Below are 23,783 nucleotides of genomic sequence, written 5' to 3' on the forward strand. Positions count from 1 at the left end.
AAAGTGCTGGGATTACAGGTGTGAGCCACTGTACCCAGCCTGATCTTTAAACTCAATACAATTTGTGAACTCAATATTTCTTAACACATACTAACAAACTTTCAAAAGATAAAATCTCAAAATCCCATTAATGTTTCTTCTTAGGTCAAAAAAATAGGCCCTGTACATGTCCAAGCAAATCTTTTCAATATCCCATATTAGAATCATATTTACCTTCATTAAAACTATCAGGAACATTGGCCACCAAGAGACACAAGAACCAGGCACCATTTCTAACATGTAGCAAAGCTTCAGCTACATCAACTATAGGGAGCAAGGAAGGGAGCTCTACAAGAAAACAAAGTCAGTGTTAGTCTTTGTTAACAGGTGCACTCCACCACACCCAGCTAATTTTTTTTATTTTTTGTGGAGACTGAATCTCACTGTGTTGCCCAGGTAGGTCTCAAACTTTGGCCTCAAGCGATCCTCCAGCCTCAGCCTCCCAAAGTGCTAAGATTACAAGCATAAGCCACCATGCCTGGCCCCAGTGTTAATGAGTGATATTTCTTTTTTTTTTTTTTCTCTGAGACAGGGTCTTGCTCTGTTACCCAGGCTAGAGTGCAGTGGTGTGATTATAGCTCACTGCAGCCTCAACCTCCTGGGCTCGAGCAATCCCCCTGCCTCAGCCTCCTTAACTCCTAGAATTACAGGCGTGAGCCACCATGCCCAGCCAAAAGTGACATTTCATTGTATTATTAAATATCTTTTGACATTTCACAAATGTCATCTAAAATAAAGTACTTTCTTTTCATAGTCTAGAACTAAGCTGTCCAGTAGGATACCCACTAGCAACATAAGGATACTTAAAAACAGTTCAGTTCCTCAATCACACTAGCCACATTTCAAGTAATCTATAGCCACAAAGAACACTGGACAGCACAGCATAGAACAGTACAGGAAACTTTATTTTATAGAACTGGTTTAAAGAGTTATTTTTACAAAAATCTTATTTGCTTTTTTTTTTTTTTTTTGCGACGAAGTCTCGCTCTTGTCCCCCAGGCTGGAGTGCAATGGCGCAATCTCGGCTCACTGCAACCTCCGCCTCCGGAGTTCAAGCGTTTCTCCTGCCTCAGCCGCCCGAGTACCTGGGATTATAGATGCCTGCCACCGCACCAGGCTAATTTTTGTATTTTTAGTAGAGACAGGGTTTCACCATGTTGACCAGGCTGGTCTCAAACTCCTGACCTCAGGTGATCCACCCACCTCGGCCTCCCAAAGTGCTGGGACTACAGGCGTGAGCCACCGCGCCTGGCCTATACTTTTTTTTTTTTTTTTTAAGAAAAGGTCTCAGCCAGGTGCAGTGGTTTATGCCTATAATCCCAGCACTTTAGGAAGCTGAGGCAGGCGGATCACAAGGTTAAGAATTTGAGACCAGCCTGGCCAACATGGTGAAACCTCATCGCTACTAAAAATACAAAATTAGCTGGGCATGGTGGCGCATGCCTGTAATCCCAGCTACTCGGGAGGCTAAGGCAGGAGAATCACTTGAACCCCAGAAGTGGAGGTTGCAGTGAGCCGAGATCACGCCACTGCACTCCAGCCTGGGTGACAGAGTGAGACTCCATCTCAAAAAAAAAAAAAAAAAAAAGACAAGGTCTCACTCTGGACAGAGTGCAATGGCACAATCGGCTCACTACAGCCTCAATCTCCCAGGCTCAAGCCATCCTCCTGCCTCAGCTTCCCATGCAGCTGGTACTACAGGTATACACCACCACACCAGGCTAATTTTTTTCATTTTAGTAGAGACAAAGTCTCACTATGTTGCCCAGGCTGGTCTTGAACTCTTGAGCTCAAATGATCCTCCTGCCTCGGCCTCCCAAAGTGCTGGGATTACAGGCATGAGCGACAGCCTTCTTTACATTTTTCTGTCCTCTTTTATTTCTATGGTTCACACCTATTATATACAATCTGGAAAATACAAAAAGGTACAAAGAAGAAAATTAAAATCTGCCCTAATCCCATCATTCAAAGTTAATATAAAATGATTTCTCTTTTTTTTTTTTTATTCTACTTTAGGTTTTAGGGTACATGTGCACAATGTGCAGGTTTGTTACATATGTATCCATGTGCCATGTTGTTTTGCTGCACCCGTTAACTCATCATTTAGCATTAGGTGAAAATGTTTTCACAGGCCTGTAGTCCCAGCTACTCAGAAGGCTGAAGTGGGAGGATCCCTTGAGTTCAGGAATTCAAGCCTGCAGTGGGCTACGATCCTGCCACTGTACTCCAGCCTGAGCAACAGAGCAAGACTCTGTCTCTAAAAAAAAAATAAGTATTTTATTTTAATTCACCAAGGGTATTGTTCTTGCTTTAACTTTTAACAAAACTGGGATATATTCTACTTAACACTTTGCCCTTCGCTTTTTTCACTTAACATATTGTAAACATTTTCCAAAATCATTAACAAGCATTAAAGTCATTAAATCAAAGATACCATGTTAATATCTGCATAATATGTCACACTATGAAAATAATATAATTTACTTAATCATTGTCCAACTATTAGTCACTTTTGACTTAAACTCACATAACATGTTTGTTATATGATCCCTAAAATAACACAGCATACCAGGCTAAGAAGTTACACAGTATCATTTAACAAGAAACTATATATGAAATCCATCTTAGCACTCAGTACAGCACCTGCTTGTAAAATACAAAGTACATCTGCAGCTTCCTCCAAATATACTGGACTCTCAAAAAGTTCAGAAGACTTGAAAAAAAATTCTCCGTTGGACTCAGATACCTTAAAAAAGAAAAAAAAAAGATATAAACTCTATTAATTTCAGATAATTAAATCCCTATTTTTATAATTATTTCTTGAGCTCACAGATTATGTATCTTAATGTATCACTAATATACCACAGCAGAATATGCAGTATTTGATCAATTTCAACCAATTTAACCACACACAGCAGTCATGTTAATTATTATTCAGATATAGCAGTGTCAATCTCAAGAACTGATTTATATCTAAATATTTGGAGACAACTGGAATTAAAGGATAAGGCAAGCCAAAGAAATGAACTACAAATGCAGCCTACATAAACTGCTTTAAAAAAGCCAAGAACAGTCAGTTTAACAAATATAAATTCATGGCCCGGTGCAGTGGCTCACGCCTGTAATCCCAGCACTCTGGGAGGCCAAGGTGGGTGGATCAACTGAGGTCAGGAGTTCGAGACCAGCCTGGCCAACATGGTGAAACCCTGTCTCTACTAGAAATACAAAAATTAGCTGAGCATCGTGGCCATCTGTAATCTTAGCTACTCAGGAGGCTGAGGCAGAAGAATCGCTTGAACCCGGGAGGTGGAGGCTGCAGTGAGCCGAGACAGCACCACTGCACTCCAGACTGGCAGACAGAATGAGACTACGTCTCAAAAAAAAAAAAAAAAAAGAAAAAAGAAAACAAACAAACAAATATATATACACATATATATGTAATAAATTCATGTTCAATTCTGAATAAACTGTTGGAAAAACAAAGAATTAAAGTTTAGACAACAAAATCTACTAAGTTTTTTGAAAATTCCCCACAATAGTTTCATAACCATATTTTCCATATAACGAAGAGTGCCAAACTAAAAAACTGGAAATCTCCCAGAGGAGAAAGGTCATCATTTATTTATTAGAGCCACCAAGTGAGGTATTAAGGAATAGATGAAGGAAAACTCTTGGCTGAAATTTAAAAGTATCAAAATAGGCTGGGCATGGTGGCTCATGCCTGTAATCTCAGCACTTTGGGAGGCCAAGGTGGGAGGATCACCTGAGGTCAGGAGTTCGAGACCAGCCTGGCCAACATGGTGAAACCCCATCTCTACTAAAAATACAAAAATTAGCAGGCATGGTGGCGGGTGCCTGTAATTCTAACTACTGAGGAGGCTGAGGCAGGAGAATCGCTTTAACCCAGGAGGCAAAGGTTGCAGTGAGTGAGATCACGCCATTGCACTCCAACCTGGGCAACAAGAGCAAAACTCTGTCTCAAAAAAACAAACAAACAAAAATAAATAAAAGTATTAAAATAGTAAAAAAGAGAAGGAAATTATAATTGGTGATGGAAATTTTAGAAAAATTTTTAACATACCTTAAAAACTATCTAAAACTCGGCCGGGCGCGGTGGCTCACGCCTGTAATCCCAGCACTTTGGGAGGCCACGGCAGGTGGATCACGAGATCAGGAGATCGAGACCATCCTGGCTAACACGGTGAAACCCCGTCTCTACTAAACATACAAAATATTAGCCAGGCATCGTGGTGGGCGCCTGCAGTCCCAGCTACTTGGGAGGCTGAGACAGGAGAATGGTGTGAACCCAGGAGGCAGAGCTTGCAGTGAGCCGAGACTGTGCCACTGCACTCCAGCCTGGGCGACAAAGCGAGACTTCGTCTCAAAAAAAAAAAAAACTATCTAAAACTCACTACAATCCTCTCTACCAGTATTTTCTATGGAAACAGAATTTAGTCCTTTTTGTCCACAATTTATAAAACTAAACTTTATTTACTATAAATTAACTGACTCCTCAAAATTATAACAGTAAATAAACATAAAGATCTAATTTAGTAGGTTTTTGTGGTTGTTGTTGTTGTTTTTGAGGCAGTTTTACTCTCGTTGCCTAGGCTGGAGTGCAATGGCATGATCTCAGCTCACCACAACCTCCGCCTCCCAGGTTCAAACAATTCTTTTACAGGCATGCGCCACCACTCCTGGCTAATTTTGTATTTTTTAGTAGAAACGGGGTTTCTCCATGTTAGTCAGGCTGGTCTTGAACTACCGACCTCAGGTGATCCGCCCACCTCGGCCTCCCAAAGTGCTGGGATTACAGGCGTGCGCCACCACGCCCAGTTAATTTAGTTATTTATATGATAGACCTATGACATTCAAAAATTTTAAATTCAGAGTTTCAATTAACCATAATTACCCAAAGGTCTATGACCTAAGTAATCTATAATTTTGCAAAGAAGATAACTTGAACAGCTTTCATTAGTGTAAAGAAGCACTTTGGTCATTTAGTGATTGAGACTAGCCAATCACCCTATGTTCAATTCAGCATTGATACTCCCCTCTACTGTCATATACGAGGCTGTTACTGCTTATCCAGTGTCTAAATGAATCACATACATTTTTCAGTTATTCACATTGTTATTGAAAATGTTACTTCATTACACTTTATGGGAGAAATTTTATCCCATAAAGGTATTATCTGCTAATAAATTTGATAATCTGTACAAGCCTTGAGATAAATCCCTTTCTAAATGTCAAGAAGCCACTGTGTATGGATTCCATAAGGAAAAAAATCCCTCTGATAGAAAATGCAGAACAAATGAAAGAAAATGATAATTAGAGAAGGCCTTTAAGGCAGACTTATAATATCCTTTCAGGCTTTGAAAAGAAAACAAATATATAGAAATAAAAGTAGAGGGCTGGGTGCGGTGGCTCACACCTGTAATCCCAGCACTTTGGGAGGCCGAGGCAGGCGGATCACGAGGTCAGGAGATCGAGACCATCCTGGCTAACATGGTGAAACCCCGTCTCTACTAAAAATACAAAAAATTAGCCGGGCGTGGTTGCAGGCGCCTGTAGTCCCAGCTACTTGGGAGGCTGAGGCAGGAGAATGGCGTGAACCCAAGAGGCGGAGCTTGCAGTGAGCCAAGATAGCGCCACTGCACTCCGGCCTGGGCGAAAGAGGGAGATTCTTTCTCAAAAAAAAAAAAAAAAAAAAGAAGTAGAGAAGGCCGGGCACGGTGACCCATGCCTGTAATCCCAACATTTTGGGAGGCTGAGGCTGGTGGATCACCTGAGTTCAGGAGTTCGAGACCAGCCTGGCCAGCCTGGTCAACATGGTGAAACCCCATCTCTACTAAAAATACAAAAAATTAGCCGGGCGTGGTGGCAGGCACCTGTAATCCCAGCTACTGAGGAAGGTGAGGCAGGAGAACCGCTTGAATCTGGGAGGCAGAGATTACAGTGAGCCGAGATCACGCCACTACATTCCAGCCTGGGCAATAAGAATGAAACTTCGTCTCCAAAAAAAAAGAACAAAATAAGAGTAGAGAATTCAACCTGCCTGACTTCTTGTCTCTTTTTCTGTCTACCTGCCTATACATAGACATCAAATCATGCACACTTTGAGCTGTGGTTAAAAGAAATGCACCTTGTTCATAATTGCCAACAGTTCACTAAGCACAAGACGCAATCGACGAGGTGAATCACTGTGTTCAAACTCTAATGTCAGTCCATGCTGAAGCTGTGATACCAGGATGCTCTCTCCACTGCCTCCTCCAAGTTTATGCCTAATGAAGTACAAACACGTAAAAAAATTATGAGAACACTGATATGGAAATAATTGCATAAAAATTATCTTTCATTGAAATAAGCTACAAAAGGATGTATAAAGTGTTCTAAAATGTTCTGTTACTTCTGAAATGCTACTTAGTTTGCCTATGTATTTCAGGGATTCACATCCTACATATAATAAATACTCCACCACATAGGCCGGGCATGGTGGCTCACGCCGGTAATCCCAGTACTTTGGGAGGCCGAGCCGGGAGGATCACAAGGTTGGGAGTTCGAGACCAGCCTGGCCAATATGGTGAAACCTTGTCTCCACTAATAATATAAAAAAGCCAGGCATGGTGGCGCGTGCCTGTAGTCCCAGCTACTCGGGAGACTGAGACAGAAAAATCACTTGAACCCAGGAGGTGGAGGTTGCAGTGAGCTGAGATCACACCACCGCACTCCAGCCTGGGCAACAGGGTGAGACTTGGTCTAAAAAAAATAAAAATAAAAATAAATAAATACTCTACCACAACTGACAATTAACACTCACTTCCACTAATGGTGGCTTGCTACTAGATTCACAATGGGCAGGGAAGGACACAGATCTGCCCAGAATCTTTGGGAATATCTAAGCTTTAAAAGCCTCCCAAGAGGCTGGGCCCAGTGGCTCACACTTGTAATCCCAGCACTTTGGGAGGCCAAGGCAGGTGGATTACCTGAGGTCAGGAGTTCGAGACCGGCCTGGCCAACATGATGAAACCCCGTCTCTACTAAAAATACAAAAAATTAGCCGGGCATGGTGGCAGGTGCCTGTAATCCCAGCTACTCGGGAGGCTGAGGCAGGAGGATCGCTTGAACCCGGGAGGCTGAGGTTGCAGTGAGCCAAGATCACAACATTGCACTCCAGCCTGGTCAACAAGAGCGAAACTCTGTCTCAAAAAAGAAAAAAAAAAAAGAGGCCTCCCAAGTGATTCCAATAAATCCCTCTAATTTAGGGGAAGTTACCCTACCTACTTCCCACTGAAAGTAGTTGGCCTAATGAGTTTAGCCCACATACAACAGCACATTGCCAAATTTCTCTAGATAACATTTTATAACATGGAAGTCAAAAGATTCTGGAATTGTAACTATAAATAGAAAAGACCTAAGTAAAATGCTTTCCAGAATTTAGATTCTCATTCTCTCTTTTCTGGAGAGCTCTGAAAAATATCTGATCCCTATTCTTTGTCAAATCCAAATCCACATGTAATATAACATAACATTACCTAAGCTGCTGTTCTTTGCTGGCATCTTGTTCTAAAGCATGAAAGTCCACGGACAACAATGCAACAATGGAGTTGACAGCTTCCACTCCAGAAAGAAGGCGAAGGATGAGTTTCTTATCCTGAGCCCAGCTTTGGCTCTGGTCAGCAGGTGCACAAAGTGCCATCCGTACCAAGCAGGGCAGGAGAAGTCTTAATTCTGGATCACTTAAAGATGCCAGGCGAACAACATCCACCTTCTGCATTGCCTCAAAGGCAAAAGGGCTGACAAACTGAAGACTTGTACATTCAGTCATTATTACTGTTTGTTGATCCTAATGGTAAAAATACAAATGAAAGTAGGAGTTTAACTTCCACATGTATGAACACCCAACTTTCTAAAAACCCTGAAAAATGTGGTGTATCTTTAATAGGTGCCTATGTTGGCAATGTTCCTGGCACAATCAAGACGAGGCTTCTCTGTCTCCCTAGGTTTATACTGTCACCTGGAAAATGGGAAAGAAAACAGGGTATATTAATGTCTCTTCCAGCCTCAGGAATCTTCTGCTCTAATACTCATATTTTACAAAGAAGGAATATGAAGCCCAGAGAGATGAAGTAACACGCCCAAAGCAGTATTACTCGTTAGAGGCACAATCCAAGGCTGAATCCTCATCTGCTAAAATCCCAGTCCAAGACTTTCTCCACTGTTATCAGTCATATGAGCTCCACAAAATGTAAACAAAAGTAAGTGAACAGTCATAGGTAAGTGCTTTCTTTCATACCCCGATAGTTTCACATGCCTACCCCGATATACATCAAGAACTATTGGGCTTCTCTTTCTCACCCTCCACGAGTCGGTGGAAAAACTAGCAAATCACTGGGCAGAAGCAATGCCAGATTCAAGGCTCCGGAGGCCACAACACTATCCTATGTCTCCTGTGTTACCGGGTAAAAAGCAGATGTATGGGTGCTATGTGAGAGAGAAAGACGCGTCTCACTAACGCACTTTTTTGTCTCCGGGAATCATCCAAGGCACAAAAAGTAAAGAAACAAAAAGGCAGTGAGCAGGCAGCCAAAGCAGTCCCCTCTCAAGGCCGACCGACTAGCAGCAGCGTGGGTAAAAGTCGTGGGTAAAAACTGCTTTGCTTTCAGGGAGGGGCTGCTCTTTTAACAGAGGGGCGGGCTGACTGGAGCAGAGGAGCCAAGACCTGTGTGCTCCTCCGTCTCGCCCCGGGCGCAACTAGAACCAACAAGTCCCTCAGGCTGAGCAAAGTCTGGCCAGGCTCCGACACGGACCTAGGAACGCGCTGAGGCCAGAGAAGCGGACGCTTCATACCTTAAGATCTACCCTCCAGCCTCACGGAACCCCACACGGACTCCGCGTCCTAGAGGCGGGACGCGGCCGAAATCGAGAGCGCGGTCCGAAGTTGGGCCTAGGCGATAATCCGGAACCCCAAACCCTAGTTGTGCCTCGAGTCGACTCGGGCACTAAGAACTCAGACGCCGGGACCAACCGGGTTGTCGATACAAAGTGGGGAGGATGGGGGCACCACACAAAGGCAGAACCGGGACTGTAGGAACGGAAAAGCGGGAGACTTTTTCAACCTGCACCCAGCACCTTCATTCATCCCCAGCGTCTGACTCCCGTCGGCCACCGTACTGGTCTGAGAGGAAAGGTGGCTGCGAGAGGAAAGGCAGAGACGTCGGCGCCAATGCAACTGTGCGCGTGCGCGGCCCCGCCCCTTTCTCCACTCTATTTGCGCTGCCCTACTTCCTCGCCAAAAATTTAGAAATGTGATTCTGGTAGGCTCTGTTTTCCAGAGCTTACCAGCTCCTTCCTTTTAGACAAGCCACTGAGCCCCTCAGAACTTAAATTTCATCATCACAGGACTGCCATGGCATTCAAATGGCATAACGTATGTTAAAATTGTTCCCACTATTCTTTGACATTAGTGGTACCAAACTGTACTCTTTAAATCTCTACCTGTGCCTTCCCAGAACCAAAATTCTAGAATCCCAGGATTTGTAGGAGAATTTTAAAAGTGGTCTAACCCCAAACTTTCTTCCGCTCTTAACCTCACACGTCCGCTGTCAGAAGTTAAACACCTTCCTTTCAGGTTCTTAACTTGGGGGACCCATAGAACCTTAGAGAGGCAATGCACGGGGATTCAGGAATTCTCTGGAATCCATTCAGAACTGAGTGCTCGGCACTTCTTCTGGGAAGAGGGTCCAAAACTTTCAACAACTTATCAAAGGAAGTCTGATCACTCAGAAAAGAACCACTAGTCTATATATGAAGAACCGTTAGTCTACGTGTCTTCATACTATTTCTTGTTCCTAGTTCGATCAACGTTTGTTTGGCATCTTCTATTTAGCAGATATTGTGCTAGGAGCTGGAAATATAAATATTTTACAAAGATATAGTACTTTATAGCCTCTTTAAAAAATAAACTCAGAGCCGGGCATGGTGGCTCACGCCTGTAATCCCAGCGCTTTGGGAAGCCGAGGCGGGCGGATCACCTGAGGTCAGGAGTTCGAGACCAGCCTGACCAACATGAGTAAACCCCAACTCTACAAAAAATATAAAAATTACCCCAGCGTGGTGATGGGCACCTGTAGTCCCAGCTACTTGGGAGGCTGAGACAGGAAAATCACTTGAACCTGGGAAGCAGATGTTTCAGTGAGCAGAGATCGTGCCACTGCACTCCAGCCTGGGTGCAGAGCCAGACTCCACCTCAAAAAAAAAAAAAAAAAAATATATATATATATATGACTTTCAACATAGATCAGCAAAGGAAGAAAAGAATTGTGTGTTGCAGTGCTTCTCAAAATTTTTCCACCTGACCCACAGTAATACATTTCACATTGTGACCCAGAACAAACATATGTATATATCCACATACAAAAATAAATGTAAGTGTATAAATTTATATGCTATATAAACATATAAATATATAGCATATAAACCCACATTTACATGGAAACAAATATTTCGTATAATAACACACACACTACATGTTTCTACTTCTCTTTAAAAAACGGCTGGTCACGCTGCACAGTAAAACTGATTTCACACTCTATTAATGGGTTGCACACTGTACTGTCCTGGCATTTTTAAGCTAATATTTGGGATTTATTTATTGAACACTTACTAGGCACTGTAATAAATGCTTTATATATATTATCTGATTCAATCTTGTGAGGTAGGTAATATTATTCGCTTTTGCAATTGTGGAAATTGAGAGAGGGTAAGCAATTTCATCTCCATGGATGATCATTTCACAGGAAAAGCGTGAAGGCAATGCAAACATTGGTTTGAGGGATGAATAAGAGGAAGATGTGGGTATGAACTAAGTGATTTTAAAGATCCTTTCCAACTCTAATTATGATCCTCTGTTCACTAATGGAGAAACAACATGCAGATTCAGTATCTCCATCTTGATCTATGGAGAAACAGAAAATTACTGAATGAGGTGGCTGCAGTGTCACATAATGAGTGCTGACACTTCCTCCAAGCCCCCCCTCCTTCTCTTCCAGTTCACCAACTTGACCTTGAGTTGCTCAAGCCGGAAACCTAAAAGTCATGCTAGACTCTAGTCTCTCCCCCTCGTATTAATTTAGCAAAAATCTTTATAATCATTGAAACGTTGTAATGTTTGCCAATAAAACTTTTTTTTTTTTTGAGACAGAGTCTCGTTCTGTTGCCCAAGCTGGAGTGCAGTGGCACGATCTCGGCTCACTGCAACCTCTGCCTCCCAAGCTGAAGCCATCCTCCCACCTCAGCCTCCTGAGTAGCTAGGACAATAGGTGTGCACCACTAAACTTGGCTAATTTTTTTTTTTTTTTTTGAGACAGAGTCTCGCTGTGTCACCCAGGCTGGAGTGCAGTGGTGTGATCTTGGCTCACTGCAACCTCCGCCTCCCAAGGTCAAGCAATTCTCCTGCCTCAGCCTGCTGAGTAGCTGGGATTACAGGCGCCTGCCACAATGCCCGGCTAATTTTTTGTATTTTTAGTAGAGACAGGATTTCACCATGTTGGCCAGGCTGGTCTTGAACTCCTGACCTCAGCTGATCCACCCACCTTGGCCTCCCAAAGTGCTGGGATTTCAGGCATGAGTCCCCAAACCCAGCCTCTCTTTTTTTTCTTTTCGAAACAAGTTCTCAAGAAAACAGTGGCAGTGCAGTTGCACGATCTTGGCTTACTACAGCCTCAGCCTCCTGGGCTCAGGTGATCCTCCCACTTCAGCCTCCCAAGTAACTGAGACTATGGTCATGCATCACCGCAGCTGGCTAATTTTTCTATTTTTTTGTAGAGACAGGGTTTCATTATGTGACCAGGCTGGTCTTGAACTCCTGGACTCAAGCCATCCGTCCCCCCTCAGTCCACCAAAGTGCTAGGATTACAGGTGCAAGCCACTGCACCTGGCTTGACCAGCTTACTTTTATTCTTCTACTTTATTTTTCAATCAGACTGGAGGAAGAGAGAAACAGAGTAATGAAAAAAAGAGAAAAACAGAAAAACACATTAGAATATCTATTATGTTTCATGTATACTAGTTGCTTAATGTAGGTTGCAGAGTAATTGAGCTTCCAGCAGTTAGAAGACCTAGCTATACAAAGGTGAGGACCAATGTCTTTTAGAAAGTCATAGAATTCCAGCAGCACAAGGATCTCAGAAGACATCTAGCTCCATTTTGCTCAACATGATGCTCTTTATAGTGTGACTATTTTATCTTGTAAGATGTCTTTCAGGAGGGCATGATGGCTCATGCCTGTAATCCCAGCACTTTGGGAGGCCGAGGCGGGTGGATCACGAGGTCAGGAGTTCTAGACCAGCCTGGCCAATATGATGAAACTCTGTCTCTACTAAAAATACAAAAATTAGTTGGGTGTGGTGGTGTGCGCCTGTAGTCCCAGCTGCTTGGGAGGCTGAGGCAGGAGAATCACTTGAACCCGGGAGGCGGAGGTTGCATTGAGCTGAGATTGTGCCACTGCACTATAGCCTGGGCAACAGAGTGAGACTCCATCTCAAAAAATATATATATTCTTTCATGTTCCAGCCTGTCAAGATCTTTGACTCTTTTACACTGGCTATCTGTTTTAGCTTAGCAGATCATATCTTCATTAATATTATGGATAAAACGTTGAATAGAATTGGGTCCAGCCAAGACTTCTAGTTCAGCATTAGAGACATCCCTCCAGGTTGACATAGCTCCACCAATCAAGGCTCAAGTATGACACTGTTTTATAAATCAGCCCAACTACTAAAACACTACTCTGCTTTGGGATAAAGTTCAATTTCCTTAGGATGGAACTAAAAAGACAGATCGATTGATTATATTTTTTTGAGACAGAGTCTCGCTCTGTCACCCAGGATGGAGTGCAGTGGCTCAATCTTGGCTCACTGCAACCTCCACCTCCCGGGTTCAAGCAATTCTCCTGCCTCAACCTCCCGAGTAGCTGGGATTACAGGCGCCCGCCACCATGCCCAGCTAAATTTTTTTGTATTTTTAGTAGAAACGGGGTTTCACCATGTTGGCCGGGCTGGTCTCAGTCTCCTGACCTCAAGTGATCTGCACGGCTTGGCCTCCCAAAGTGCTGAGATTACAGGTGTGAGCCACTGTGCCAAGCCCTAAGACAGATTTTTTTTTTTTTTTTTGAGATGGAGTCTCACTCTGTCACCCAGGCTTGAGTGCAGTGGCATAATCTCAGCTCACTGCAACCTCTGCCTCTTGGGTTCAAGCGATTCTCCTGCCTCAGCCTCCTGCGTAGCTGGGATAACAGGCACCCACCACCACGCCTGGCTAAATTTTTTTGGATATTTTCAGTAGAGATGGGGTTTCACCATGTTGGCCAGGCTGGTCTCGAATGCTTGACCTCAGGTGATTTGCCCACCTTAGCCTCCCAAAGTGCTGAGATTACAGGCGTGAGCCACTGCGCCTGACCCAAAAACAGACTTTTATGGTCTGACTTAAAAACTCTAGCTTGGACTCCTGCCATATCCCACCATGGTGTCATTTTAGTCAGTTTGAACTGCTTATGTCTCAAATCTTTCTGAATATTCTTGGACCTTCTCATCACAGTTGCTCCTGTCTAGAACGCTTTTCATTCTCTTTCTTAATGCAAACTCCTAAGTGTCCTTTAAGTCTCACCTCCAGTGTTCCCTTGCTAAGAGACCTTTCCCTGACAAACCACCTACCCTTTCACTAATCAGGTATCCCTATTCTACGCTCTCAAGGCACCTTTTGCTTCTTTCAGCTATACTACTTAACACATTATATTGTAATTGTTAGAACTTCTCTGTCTTTCCCACTAGAAAGTATTTTGAGAGGGCCGGGCGCGGTGGTTCACACCTGTAATCCTAGCACTTTGGGAGGCCGAGATGGGTGGATAACAAGGTCAGGAGATCAAGATCATCCTGGCTAACACGGTGAAACCCCGTCTCTACTAAAAATACAAAAAATTAGCTGGGCGAGGTGGCAGGCGCCTGTAGTCCCAGCTACTCAGGAGGCTGAGGCAGGAGAATGGCATGAACCTGGGAGGCGGAGCTTGCAGTGAGCTGAGATCGCGCCACTGCACTCCAGCCTGGGGGACAGAGCCAGACTCCGTCTCAAAAGAAAAAAAAAAAAGAAAGTATTCTGAGAGCAGGGACCATATTTTAGTTCCTTGCCGAAGGCACAGTACGACACTTAACATTGCTTTGTTGAATTAATGATTCATATGCATAAAGATACCATAATGCATAGTTTGCAAATATTCTCCCATTCTGCAGGTTGCCTGTTTACTCTGTTGATAGTTTCTTTTGCTGTGCAGAAGCTCTTAAGTTTAATTAGATCCCATTTGTCAATTTTTGCTTTTGTTACAATTGGTTTCGGTGTCTTTGTTATAAAATCTTTTCCTGCTCCTACGTCCAGAATGGTATTGCCTGGGTTGTGTTCCAGGATTTTTACAATTTTGGGGTTTACATTTAAGTCTTTAATCCACCTTGAGCTGATTTTTTATATGGTGTAAGGAATGGGTCCAGCTTCAATCTTCTGCATAGGACTAGCCAATTATCCCAGCACCATTTATTGAATAGGGAGTCTTTTCCCCATTGCTTATTTTTGTCAGCTTTGTTAAAGATCAGATGGTTGTAGATGTGTGCCCTTTTTTCTGGGCTTTCTATTCTGTTCCATTGGTCTATATGGCTGTCTTTGTACCAGTACCATGCTATTTTGGTTACTGTAGTCCCGTAGCATAGTTTGAAGTCGGGTAACATGATGCCTCCAGCTTTGTTCTTTTTGCTTAGGATTACCTCAGCTATTCAGGCGCTTTTTTGGTTCTATACAAATTTTACAATAGCTTTTTCTAGTTCTGTGAAGAATGTCATTGGTAGTTTGATAGGAATAGCACTGAATCTGTAAATTGCTTTGGAAAGTATGGCTATTTTAATGATATTGATTCTTCCTATCCATCAGCATGGGATGTTTCTCCATTTGTGTCTTCTATGACTTCTGACAAATGTGTAACATCCAGCATCTATAAGAAACTTAAAAAAAATGTAGAAGAGAAAGACAGCCCCGGCCAGGCACGGTGGCTCATGGCTGTAATCCCAGCACTTTGGGAGGCCGAGGCGGGCGGATCACCTGAGGTCTAGAGTTCAAGACCAGCCTGACCAACATGGAGAAATCCTGTCTCTACTAAAAATACAAAATTAGCTGGGTATAGTGGCACATGCCTGTAATTCCAGCTAGTCAGGAGACTGAGGCAGGAAAATCGCTTGAACCCGGGAGGGGGAGGTTGTGGTGAGCCAAGATTGTGCCATTGCACTCCAGCCTGGGCAACAAGAGCGAAACTCCACCAAAAAAAAAGACAGCCCCCTTAAAAAGTGGGCAAAGAGGCCGGGCACTGTGGCTCACACCTGTAACCCCAGCACTTTGGGAGGTCAAGGCAGGCGGATCACAAGGTCAGCAGTTTGACACAAGCCTGGCCAACATGGTGAAACCCCGTCTCTACTAAAAATACAAAAAAAAAAAAAAAAATAGCATGGTGGTGAGCGCCTGTAATCCCAGCTACTCAGGAGGTTGAGGCAGGAGAATTGCTTGAACCCGGGAGGCGGAGGTTGCAGTGAGCCAAGATCACGCCACTGCACTCCACCCTGGGTGACAGAGCGAGACTCCGTCTCAAAAAAAAAAGTGGGCAAAGAACATAAACAGCCGCTTTTCGAAAGAAGACATACAGGCGGCCAACAAGCATATGAAAAACAGGTAAATATCTCTGAGCATTAGAGAAATGCAAATCAAAACCACAGTGAGATATCTCACACCAGTCAGAATGAGTATTTTTAAAAAGTCAAAAAAATAGTGCTCGCTTTGGCAGCACATATACTACAATTAGAACCATACTAAGAAGATTATCAAATTGTTTTTTTTGAGACGGAGTCTCGCTCTGTCGCCCAGGCTGGAGTGCAGTGGCACGATCTCGACTCACTGCAAGCTCCACCTCCCGCGTTCACGCCATTCTCCTGCCTCAGCCTCCCGAGTAGCTGGGACTACAGGCGCCCACCACCACGCCCGGCTAATTTTTTGTATTTTTAGTAGAGACGGGGTTTCACCATGTTGGCCAGGATGGTCTCGATCTTCTGACCTCGTGATCCGCCCGCCTCGGCCTCCCAAAGTGCTGGGAGTCCAGGCGTGAGCCACCGCGCCCAGCCTTTTTTTTTTTTTTTTTTTTTTGAGATGGAGTCTCGCTCTGTCGCCCAGGCTGGAGTGCAGTGGCGCAATCTCAGCTCGCTGCAGCCTCCACCTCCCAGGTTCAAGCAATTCTTCTGCCTCAGCCTCCTGAGTAGCTGGGATTACAGGCGCTTGCTACCATGCCCGGCCAATTTTTTTTGTATTTTTAGTAAAGACAGGGTTTCACCATGTTGGCCAGGCTGGTCTCGAACTCCCAGTGACCCACCCGCCTTGGCTTCCCAAAGTGCTGGGATTAGAGGCATGAGCCACCGTGCCCGGTTGCATTTTTTTTTTTAATGCCAGAGAAGAACAGATGCTGGCAAGGTTGCAGAGAAAAGGCAACACACACTGTTGGTAGAAGTATAAATGAGTTGAACAGTGTGAAAAGTAGTGTGGCAATTCCTCAAAGAGCTCCAAAAACCATCTGACCCATCAATGCCATTACTGGTTATATATCCAGGGGAATATAAACCATTCTACCATAAAGACACACGCACGTGAATGTTCATTGCAGCACAATTCACAGTAGCAAAGACATAGAATTAATCTAAATGCCCACCAATGACAGATTGGATAAAGAAAATGTGTACATATATACCATGGAATACTGTGCAGCCATAAAAAAGAATGAGATCATGTCTTCTGCAGGAACGTGGATGGAGCTGGAGGCTGTTATCCTTAGTAAGCTAATGCAGGAAAAGAACACCAAATACCACGTGTTCTCACTTAAAAGTGGTAGCTGAATGATGAGAGCTCATGGACACAAAGAAGGGAACAACAGACAATAGGGTCTACTTGAGGGTGGAGGGTGGGGGTGGAAGGAGGGTAAGGAGAAGAAAAAGTAACTATTGGAAACTAGGTTTAATACCTGGGTGATGAAATAATCTGTACAACAAACCCCCATGACACAAGTTTACTTATATAACAAACCTTCACATGTACCTCTAAACCTAAAAGTTAAAAAAAAAAGATACCATGGAATTTTACTAAATAATCTGCTGAATGTTCAATCTCATAATTAGTTTATCAATACTTTCAAAATAAAAGATGACGGCCAGGCATGGTGGCTCACACCTGTAATCCCAGCACTTTGGGAGGCTGAGGCGGGCCAATCACGAGGTCAGGAGATCGAGACCATCCTGGCTAACCCAGTGAAACTCCGTCTCTACTAAAAATACAAAAAAATTAGCCGGGCGTGGTGGCGGGCGCCTGTAGTCCTAGCTACTCAAGAGGCTGAGGCAGAAGAATGGTGTGAACCCGGGAGGTGGAGCTTGCAGTGAGCCGAGATTGCGCCACTCACTCCAGCCTGGGCGACAGAGCGAGACTCCATCTCTAAAAAGTAATAATAATAATAATAAATAAATAAAATAAAATAAAAGATGAGATTGATTCCAGTTACTCTCTTTTAGGTATGTACTGCATTGTTATTCATAGCACTTTAGAGGACTTATGGAACTAATTATGTTCATACGTGTGTTTCCAAATATACTGAAGGCTTAAGGTCAGAGGTTTGTATCTCTTTTCTTTTCTTTTTTTTTTTTTTTTTTGAGACGGGGTCTCACTCTGTCACCCAGGCTGGAATGCAGTGACATGATCTCGGTTCACAGAAGCCTCCGCCTCCTGGATTCAAGTGATTCTCCTGCCTCAGCCTTCTGAGAAGCTGGGATTACAGGCACACGTCACCACACCTGGCTAATTTTTTTTGTAATTTTAGTAGAGAGGGGGTGTCGTCATTTTCCCAGGCTGGTCTCGATCCCCTGACCTCAAGTGATCCACCTGCCTCGGCCTCCCAAAATGCTGGGATAACAGGCATGAGCCACCACGCCTGGCTCAAGATTTGTATCTCATAACTAGTGTATAGTAGATTATTTTATTGTACAAACAAACAGTGTTTTAGTGAAGCTATGCCAGTTTCTAATTAACTTGTTGGTAAAGTTAGGTAAATTTGTTAGAATTTCTGGAACCTGGCTGGGCGCGGTGGCTCACGTCTGTAATCCTAGCACTTTGGGAGGCTGAGGCGGGCAGATTACGTGAGGTCAGGAGTTCAAAACCAGACTGGCAAACATGGTGAAACCCCGTCTCTACTAAAAATACAAAAAAATTAGCGGGGCGTGGGGGCGGGCGCCTATAATCCCAGCTACTCAAGAGGCTGAGGCAGGAGAATCTCTTGAACCCGGGAGGTGGAGGTTGCAGCGAGCTGAGGTTGCACCACCGCACTCCAGCCTGGGCAACAGAGTGAGACTCCATCTCAAAGAAAAAAAAAAAAAGAATTTCTGGGACCTACATTAAAAAAACTAAAACTGAGAAAGTTGCTCATTTTCACTTTGGCAGGACCTTTCCATTTCCCACACCATTTCTGAAATCATATCTGCAAGTTCCTTCAGCACCCAAGATGTAATTCTTGTGGATCCAGAGACCTGAGCAACTAACTAGCTCCTTGAAATCTGTCAACTATCTTTGGCTTGAATTCTATCATAAGCATGTTATTTAGAGCTTGAAGACCCAAGCTGAGCTGGGGGTGGAGGGGTGGGGCTAGGGACAGAAAGGAGGTAAATCTCTTTTTTTTTTTTTTTTTTTTTTTTGAGACGGAGTCTGGCTCTGTCGCCCAGGCTGGAGTGCAGTGGTGCAATCTCGGCTCACTGCAAGCTCCGCCTCCCGGGTTCATGCCATTCTCCTGCCTCAGCCTCTCCGAGTAGCTGGGACTACAGGCGCCTGCCACCACGCCCGGCTAATTTTTTGTATTTTTAGTAGAGACGGGTTTCACCGTGGTCTTGATCTCCTGACCTCGTGATCCGCCCGTCTCGGCCTCCCAAAGTGCTGCGATTACAAGCGTGAGCCACCGCGCCCGGCAGAAAGGAGGTAAATCTGAATAGATCTAAATAATTTTTTTTTTTTGAGTCTCGGTCTGTCGCCCAGGCTGGAGTGCAGGGGCTCAATCTTGGCTCACTGCAACCTCCAGCTCCTGGGTACAAGCGATTCCCTTGTCATAGCTTCCTGAATAGCTGGGACTACAGGTGCCTGCCACCATGCCCGGCTAAATGTTTTTGTATTTTTAGTAGAGTCGGGGTTTCACCGTGTTGGCCAGGCTGGTCTTGAACTCCTGACCTCAAGTGATCCTCCCGCCTTGGCCTCCCAAAGTGGTGGGATTACAGGCATGAGCCACTGAGTCCAGTCAAGTCTAAATACTTTTTGTATCTTACCCATTCTTACTCTTACTGGAATATATTTAAAAGTCCTTTTTGTTACATTTAATTATCCACCTATTATGTTCACATATTTCCAAGTAGACATTCTCTTGTAAACCTTAGTTTATTCTGAATTTGGCTCTTCTAGAGAGCATAAGTATTAAACAATCATCTCTCACACTTTTATAAATTTTTTTTGAGACAGGGTCTCACTCCATCGCCCAGGCTGCAGTGCAGTTGCACGATCATGGCTCAGTACACCCTCGACTTTCTAGGCTCGAGTGATGCTCCCACCTCAGCCTCCCCGAGTAACTGGGGCTACAGGTGTGCACCACCACACTCAGCTAGTATTTTATAATTTTCAAAATTTTTGCAATTTCCTTTGAGGTTCACAAAGCTGATTAGAAAGATATAGTTATCATGTTCATTTACAAATGAACAACTTGTGACTTCAAGAGGTTAAGTGTTTTGCCCGAGTTCACAAATGTGGCAAACCTAAGAACTGAGGAATCCTAATCCAATGATCCTAAACTACATTTTTTTTTTTTTTTTTTGAGACGGAGTCTCGCTCTGTCACCCAGGCTGGAGTGCAGTGGCGCAATCTCGGCTCACTGCAAGCTCCGCCTCCTGGGTTCACGCCATTCTCCTGCCTCAGCCTCTCCGAGTAGCTGGGACTACAGGTGCTCGCCACCACGCCCGGCTAATTTTTTTGTATTTTTAGTAGAGACGGGGTTTCACCGTGGTCTCGATCTCCTGACCTCGTGATCCGCCCGCCTCGGCCTCCCAAAGTGCTGGGATTACAAGCGTGAGCCACCGCGCCTGGCCCGATCCTAAACTACTTCTAATGTTAAAACGAGTCCAAAGTAGTTAGAATTTTGTAACTTCATTAGAAGTATTTGCAAAACACACTTCAGCAAAGTTCTGTAGTTTGAAGTGTTTTATCACAAAAACTCAATTCAAAAATATTCAAGTTGGCTAGGCACAGTGGCTCACACCTGTAATCCCAGCACCTTGGGAGGCCAAGATGGGAGGACTGCTTGAGGCCAGGAGTCCAAGACCAGCCTGGGCAACATGGCGAGACCTCCATCTCCTGCTACCACACATACCTGTAGTTCTGACTGCTTGAGCCCAGGAGACTGAGGTTAGAGTGAACCATGAGGGTGCCACTGCATCCCAGCCTGGGTGACAGAGGGAGACCCTGTCTCTCAAAAAAATTTTTATAATATTTAAATAACTTACTCCAATGCTGGGCGTTGTGTTGGACTCTGGAGATACAATGATGAGCAAAATAGATCTAATTTCTGCCCTCATCCAGTTGTCTGGTGAAGATAAATAATCATACAATTGGCCGAGTGTGGTGGCTCACGCCTGTAATCCCAGCACTTTGGGAGGCTGAGGCAGGTGGATCATCTGAGATCAGAAGTTTGGGACCAGTCTGGCCAACATGGTGAAACCGTCTCTACTAAAAATACAAAAAAATTAGCAGGGAGTGGTGACAGGCGCCTGTAATCACAGCTACTCAGGGAGGCTGAGCCAGGAGAATTGCTTGAACTCGGGAGGTGGAGGTTGCAGTAAGCCAAGATCATGCCATTGCACTCCAGCCTGGGCGACGAGTGAAACTGTCTCAAAAATAAATAAAATAAAAATCATACAATTGTAAACTATGAAAAACACTACAGGCCAGGCGCAGGTGGCTCACGCCTGTAATCCCAGCACTTAGGCTGAGGTGGGCAGATCACCCGAGGGCAGGAGTTCAAGACCAGCCTGGCCAACATGGCCAAACCCCATCTCTACTAAAATACAAAAAGTTAGCTGGGTGTGGCACCATGTGCCTAGTCCCAGCTACTAGGGAGGCTGAAGCAGGATAATTGCTTGAACCCGGGAGGCGGAGGTTGCAGTGAGCAGAGATCGCGCCACTGCACTCCAGCCTGGGCAACAGAGTGAGACTGTCTCAAAAAGAAAAAAAAAAAAAACACTACAAAGGCTCCATCTAGAGTATTACAATAAGAGTGTGTAACAAGGGAGCCTGATCTGAAGCAAGGGTGTATGTGGAAATCAGATGGAGGTTTAAGGCAAAAAATACCCATGGGGCTTTCAAGGAACTCAAATGACTAAAAAGCAAGGAGGAAAACAGAGAGGCCAATTTTGAGACTGTATTCATCTTTAGAGCAAGAAGCAGCTACTAAAGGTTTTCAGCTACCAAGGACCACAGTGAGTGTAGAGATGAGATAGGAGTACCTGTCTATTGCGATGGTCCACTCAGATACGGTAGTTTTATCTGATGTTATATAGCAATGGATAATGCTAATTGAGACTAAGATCAGGACAGCAGAAATAGAAATGAACATATTTGATAGTACACAAGACTGATAGTTCTTGATGAATGGTTACAAGGAAGAGTTTATGGTTTGCACAACAGGATAGATGGTAGTGTCATGCACAGTGACAAGGGACAAGTGGTTGTTCTCTAGGGACCAAGTAGCTTTTGTAGAAGATAATTGTTGGTTTTACTGGTAAGATATGCTCCAAACAAAAAGAAAATGACAAAACCAAGACTTAAACTCACACATTCTGAATGCAAGTCTGTAAGACATTATATGGCTTGGATACGTGGCATGATTTAAATTTATCACTTTGATTTTTTTTCTCTATAGTAGGTAGGAGCAAAATAAGGAAGTCTTTAAAGCATCAGCCTTTAAACTTTTTTTTTTTTTTTTTTTGAGACAGTATCTTCTCACTCCGTCACCAAGGCTGGAGTGCAGTGGCGTGATCGCGGCTCACTGCAACCTCGCCTCCTGGGTTCAAGCGATTCTCCCGCCTCAGCCTCCCGAGTAGCTGAGATTACAGGTACATGCCAACACAGCCTGGCTAATTTTTGTATTTTTAGTAGATGGGTTTCACCATTGGTCAGGATGGTCTCCAACTCCCAACCTCAGGTGATCCGCCCACCTTAGCCTCCCAAAGTGCTGGGATTACAGGCGTGAACCACCGTGCCCAGCCTAGCCTTTAACCTTTACAGAAGGTCATTCTTGACAGTTCTGTTGGGTTGCTCCAGAAAGAAAAGACAAAACAAAACCCAGCTCTAACAGTATCAATTTCTATTAATCTCAAGCAGAATTTCTGGTTATAGCTATAGTACACTAAGGGTAGAGGTTCTTAATCTTCAGTCCAGGATTGATAACTCCCCTACCGTAGACAGGAAGATATTGGCAAAAGCAGAATAACAGAATAGACACCTCAGGAATACACTCGAGACGGTTAGATTTAGCCAGGTATGGCAGGAACTCATGACTGTAATCTCAATGCTTTGGGAGGCCGAAGTGAGAGGATGGCTTGAGGCCAGGAGTTTGAGACTCGGGCAACATAGCGAGATCCCATCTCTACAAAAAATAAAACTAGCCAGGCGTGTTGGCATGCACCTGAAGTCCCAGCTACTCAGGAGGCTGAGGCAAGGAGGACTGCTTGAGCCCAGGAGTTCAAGGCTGCAGTGAGCTATGATTGTTTGGTATTCCAAATTTTCAAATGTATCAAAATTATCAATGTATTAATACATATTGGTGCTCCATTGTGGCTGTAGCTGAATTATGTGATTTTTTTTTCCCGTTTCCTAAACTTTCATATATTTTGAAGTTTAAAATAAAAATATCCATGTGTGTAGTTTTACAAGTGAATACCCTCTTTAAAAAAAAAGCTTGATTTGCAGCTTTCCGCTATACATAAGACTATAGTAAAAAAAAAAAAAAAAAAAAAAAAAAGAAAAAAAAAAGAAACAAATCAGAGGTAATATAATAGTGCTTGATTAAAGATCTGTCAGACAGAAAATAACCAAGGATAGGCAGTTCAAACAACATACCACTCCTTTTAAAGGGTAATTTTAAAAATTTTTGCAGCAAAAACTATTTCAAAATGATCACAATAATTTTGAGGTATGTCCTTACTTGGCTTAAGTCTGGACAAAAATATTTTAAATGTGTGCTTACAGAACATGGGCAGAGCTATTTTTGATGGATTACTCATTTCTGAACATTATTATGATCAAATAAAAATAGGATACAGCTAAGCTTTAAATATTTGAAGGTAGCTTGTTTGGACTAGACAACACCTAACTGGCCAGCCTACAAGGAATTGGTAGGTATGTAAATATACAATTATTCTACATATTGTACATTTGTATGTGATTAAAATCCTTTTTAAAATAAAATACTTCAGAGAAATTAAAAGACCATTAATCAGTTTCTAGGCTGTCCCTTTCCATTTATAATGACACAAAAATATTGCTACTAATTTTGCACAAATTTAACATGGAAATATTTTCAACAGAATAAGACACAACAA

At 43.6% G+C, this 23,783-nt stretch overlaps 1 protein-coding gene across 5 annotated transcripts in view; it reads right to left on the reverse strand.

The window, feature by feature from the left end:
- Nucleotides 1-9,275, reverse strand: part of INTS2 (integrator complex subunit 2) — a 63,871-nt gene extending 54,596 nt beyond the window's left edge. Inside the window, exons 1-5 of one of the 5 annotated variants that reach the window (XM_055256726.2) lie at nucleotides 9,172-9,275; nucleotides 7,575-7,885; nucleotides 6,185-6,323; nucleotides 2,683-2,785; nucleotides 214-327 (exon numbers count right to left, since the gene is read on the reverse strand). In XM_055256726.2, coding sequence (XP_055112701.1) covers nucleotides 214-327; nucleotides 2,683-2,785; nucleotides 6,185-6,323; nucleotides 7,575-7,885; nucleotides 9,172-9,177 — 673 coding nt within the window. In that variant the 5' untranslated portion in view covers nucleotides 9,178-9,275. Of the gene's footprint in view, nucleotides 1-213; nucleotides 328-2,682; nucleotides 2,786-6,184; nucleotides 6,324-7,574; nucleotides 8,057-8,889 lie in introns of all 5 variants that reach the window. The other 4 variants (XM_055256729.2, XM_055256728.2, XM_055256727.2 and 1 more) reach the window with 4 other exon arrangements.
- Nucleotides 9,276-23,783: the final 14,508 nt, after the last annotated feature.

The sequence above is a fragment of the Symphalangus syndactylus genome, chromosome 20, assembly GCF_028878055.3.
Source record: "Symphalangus syndactylus isolate Jambi chromosome 20, NHGRI_mSymSyn1-v2.1_pri, whole genome shotgun sequence".
In the NCBI taxonomy this organism is placed as follows: Eukaryota; Metazoa; Chordata; class Mammalia; order Primates; family Hylobatidae; genus Symphalangus; species Symphalangus syndactylus.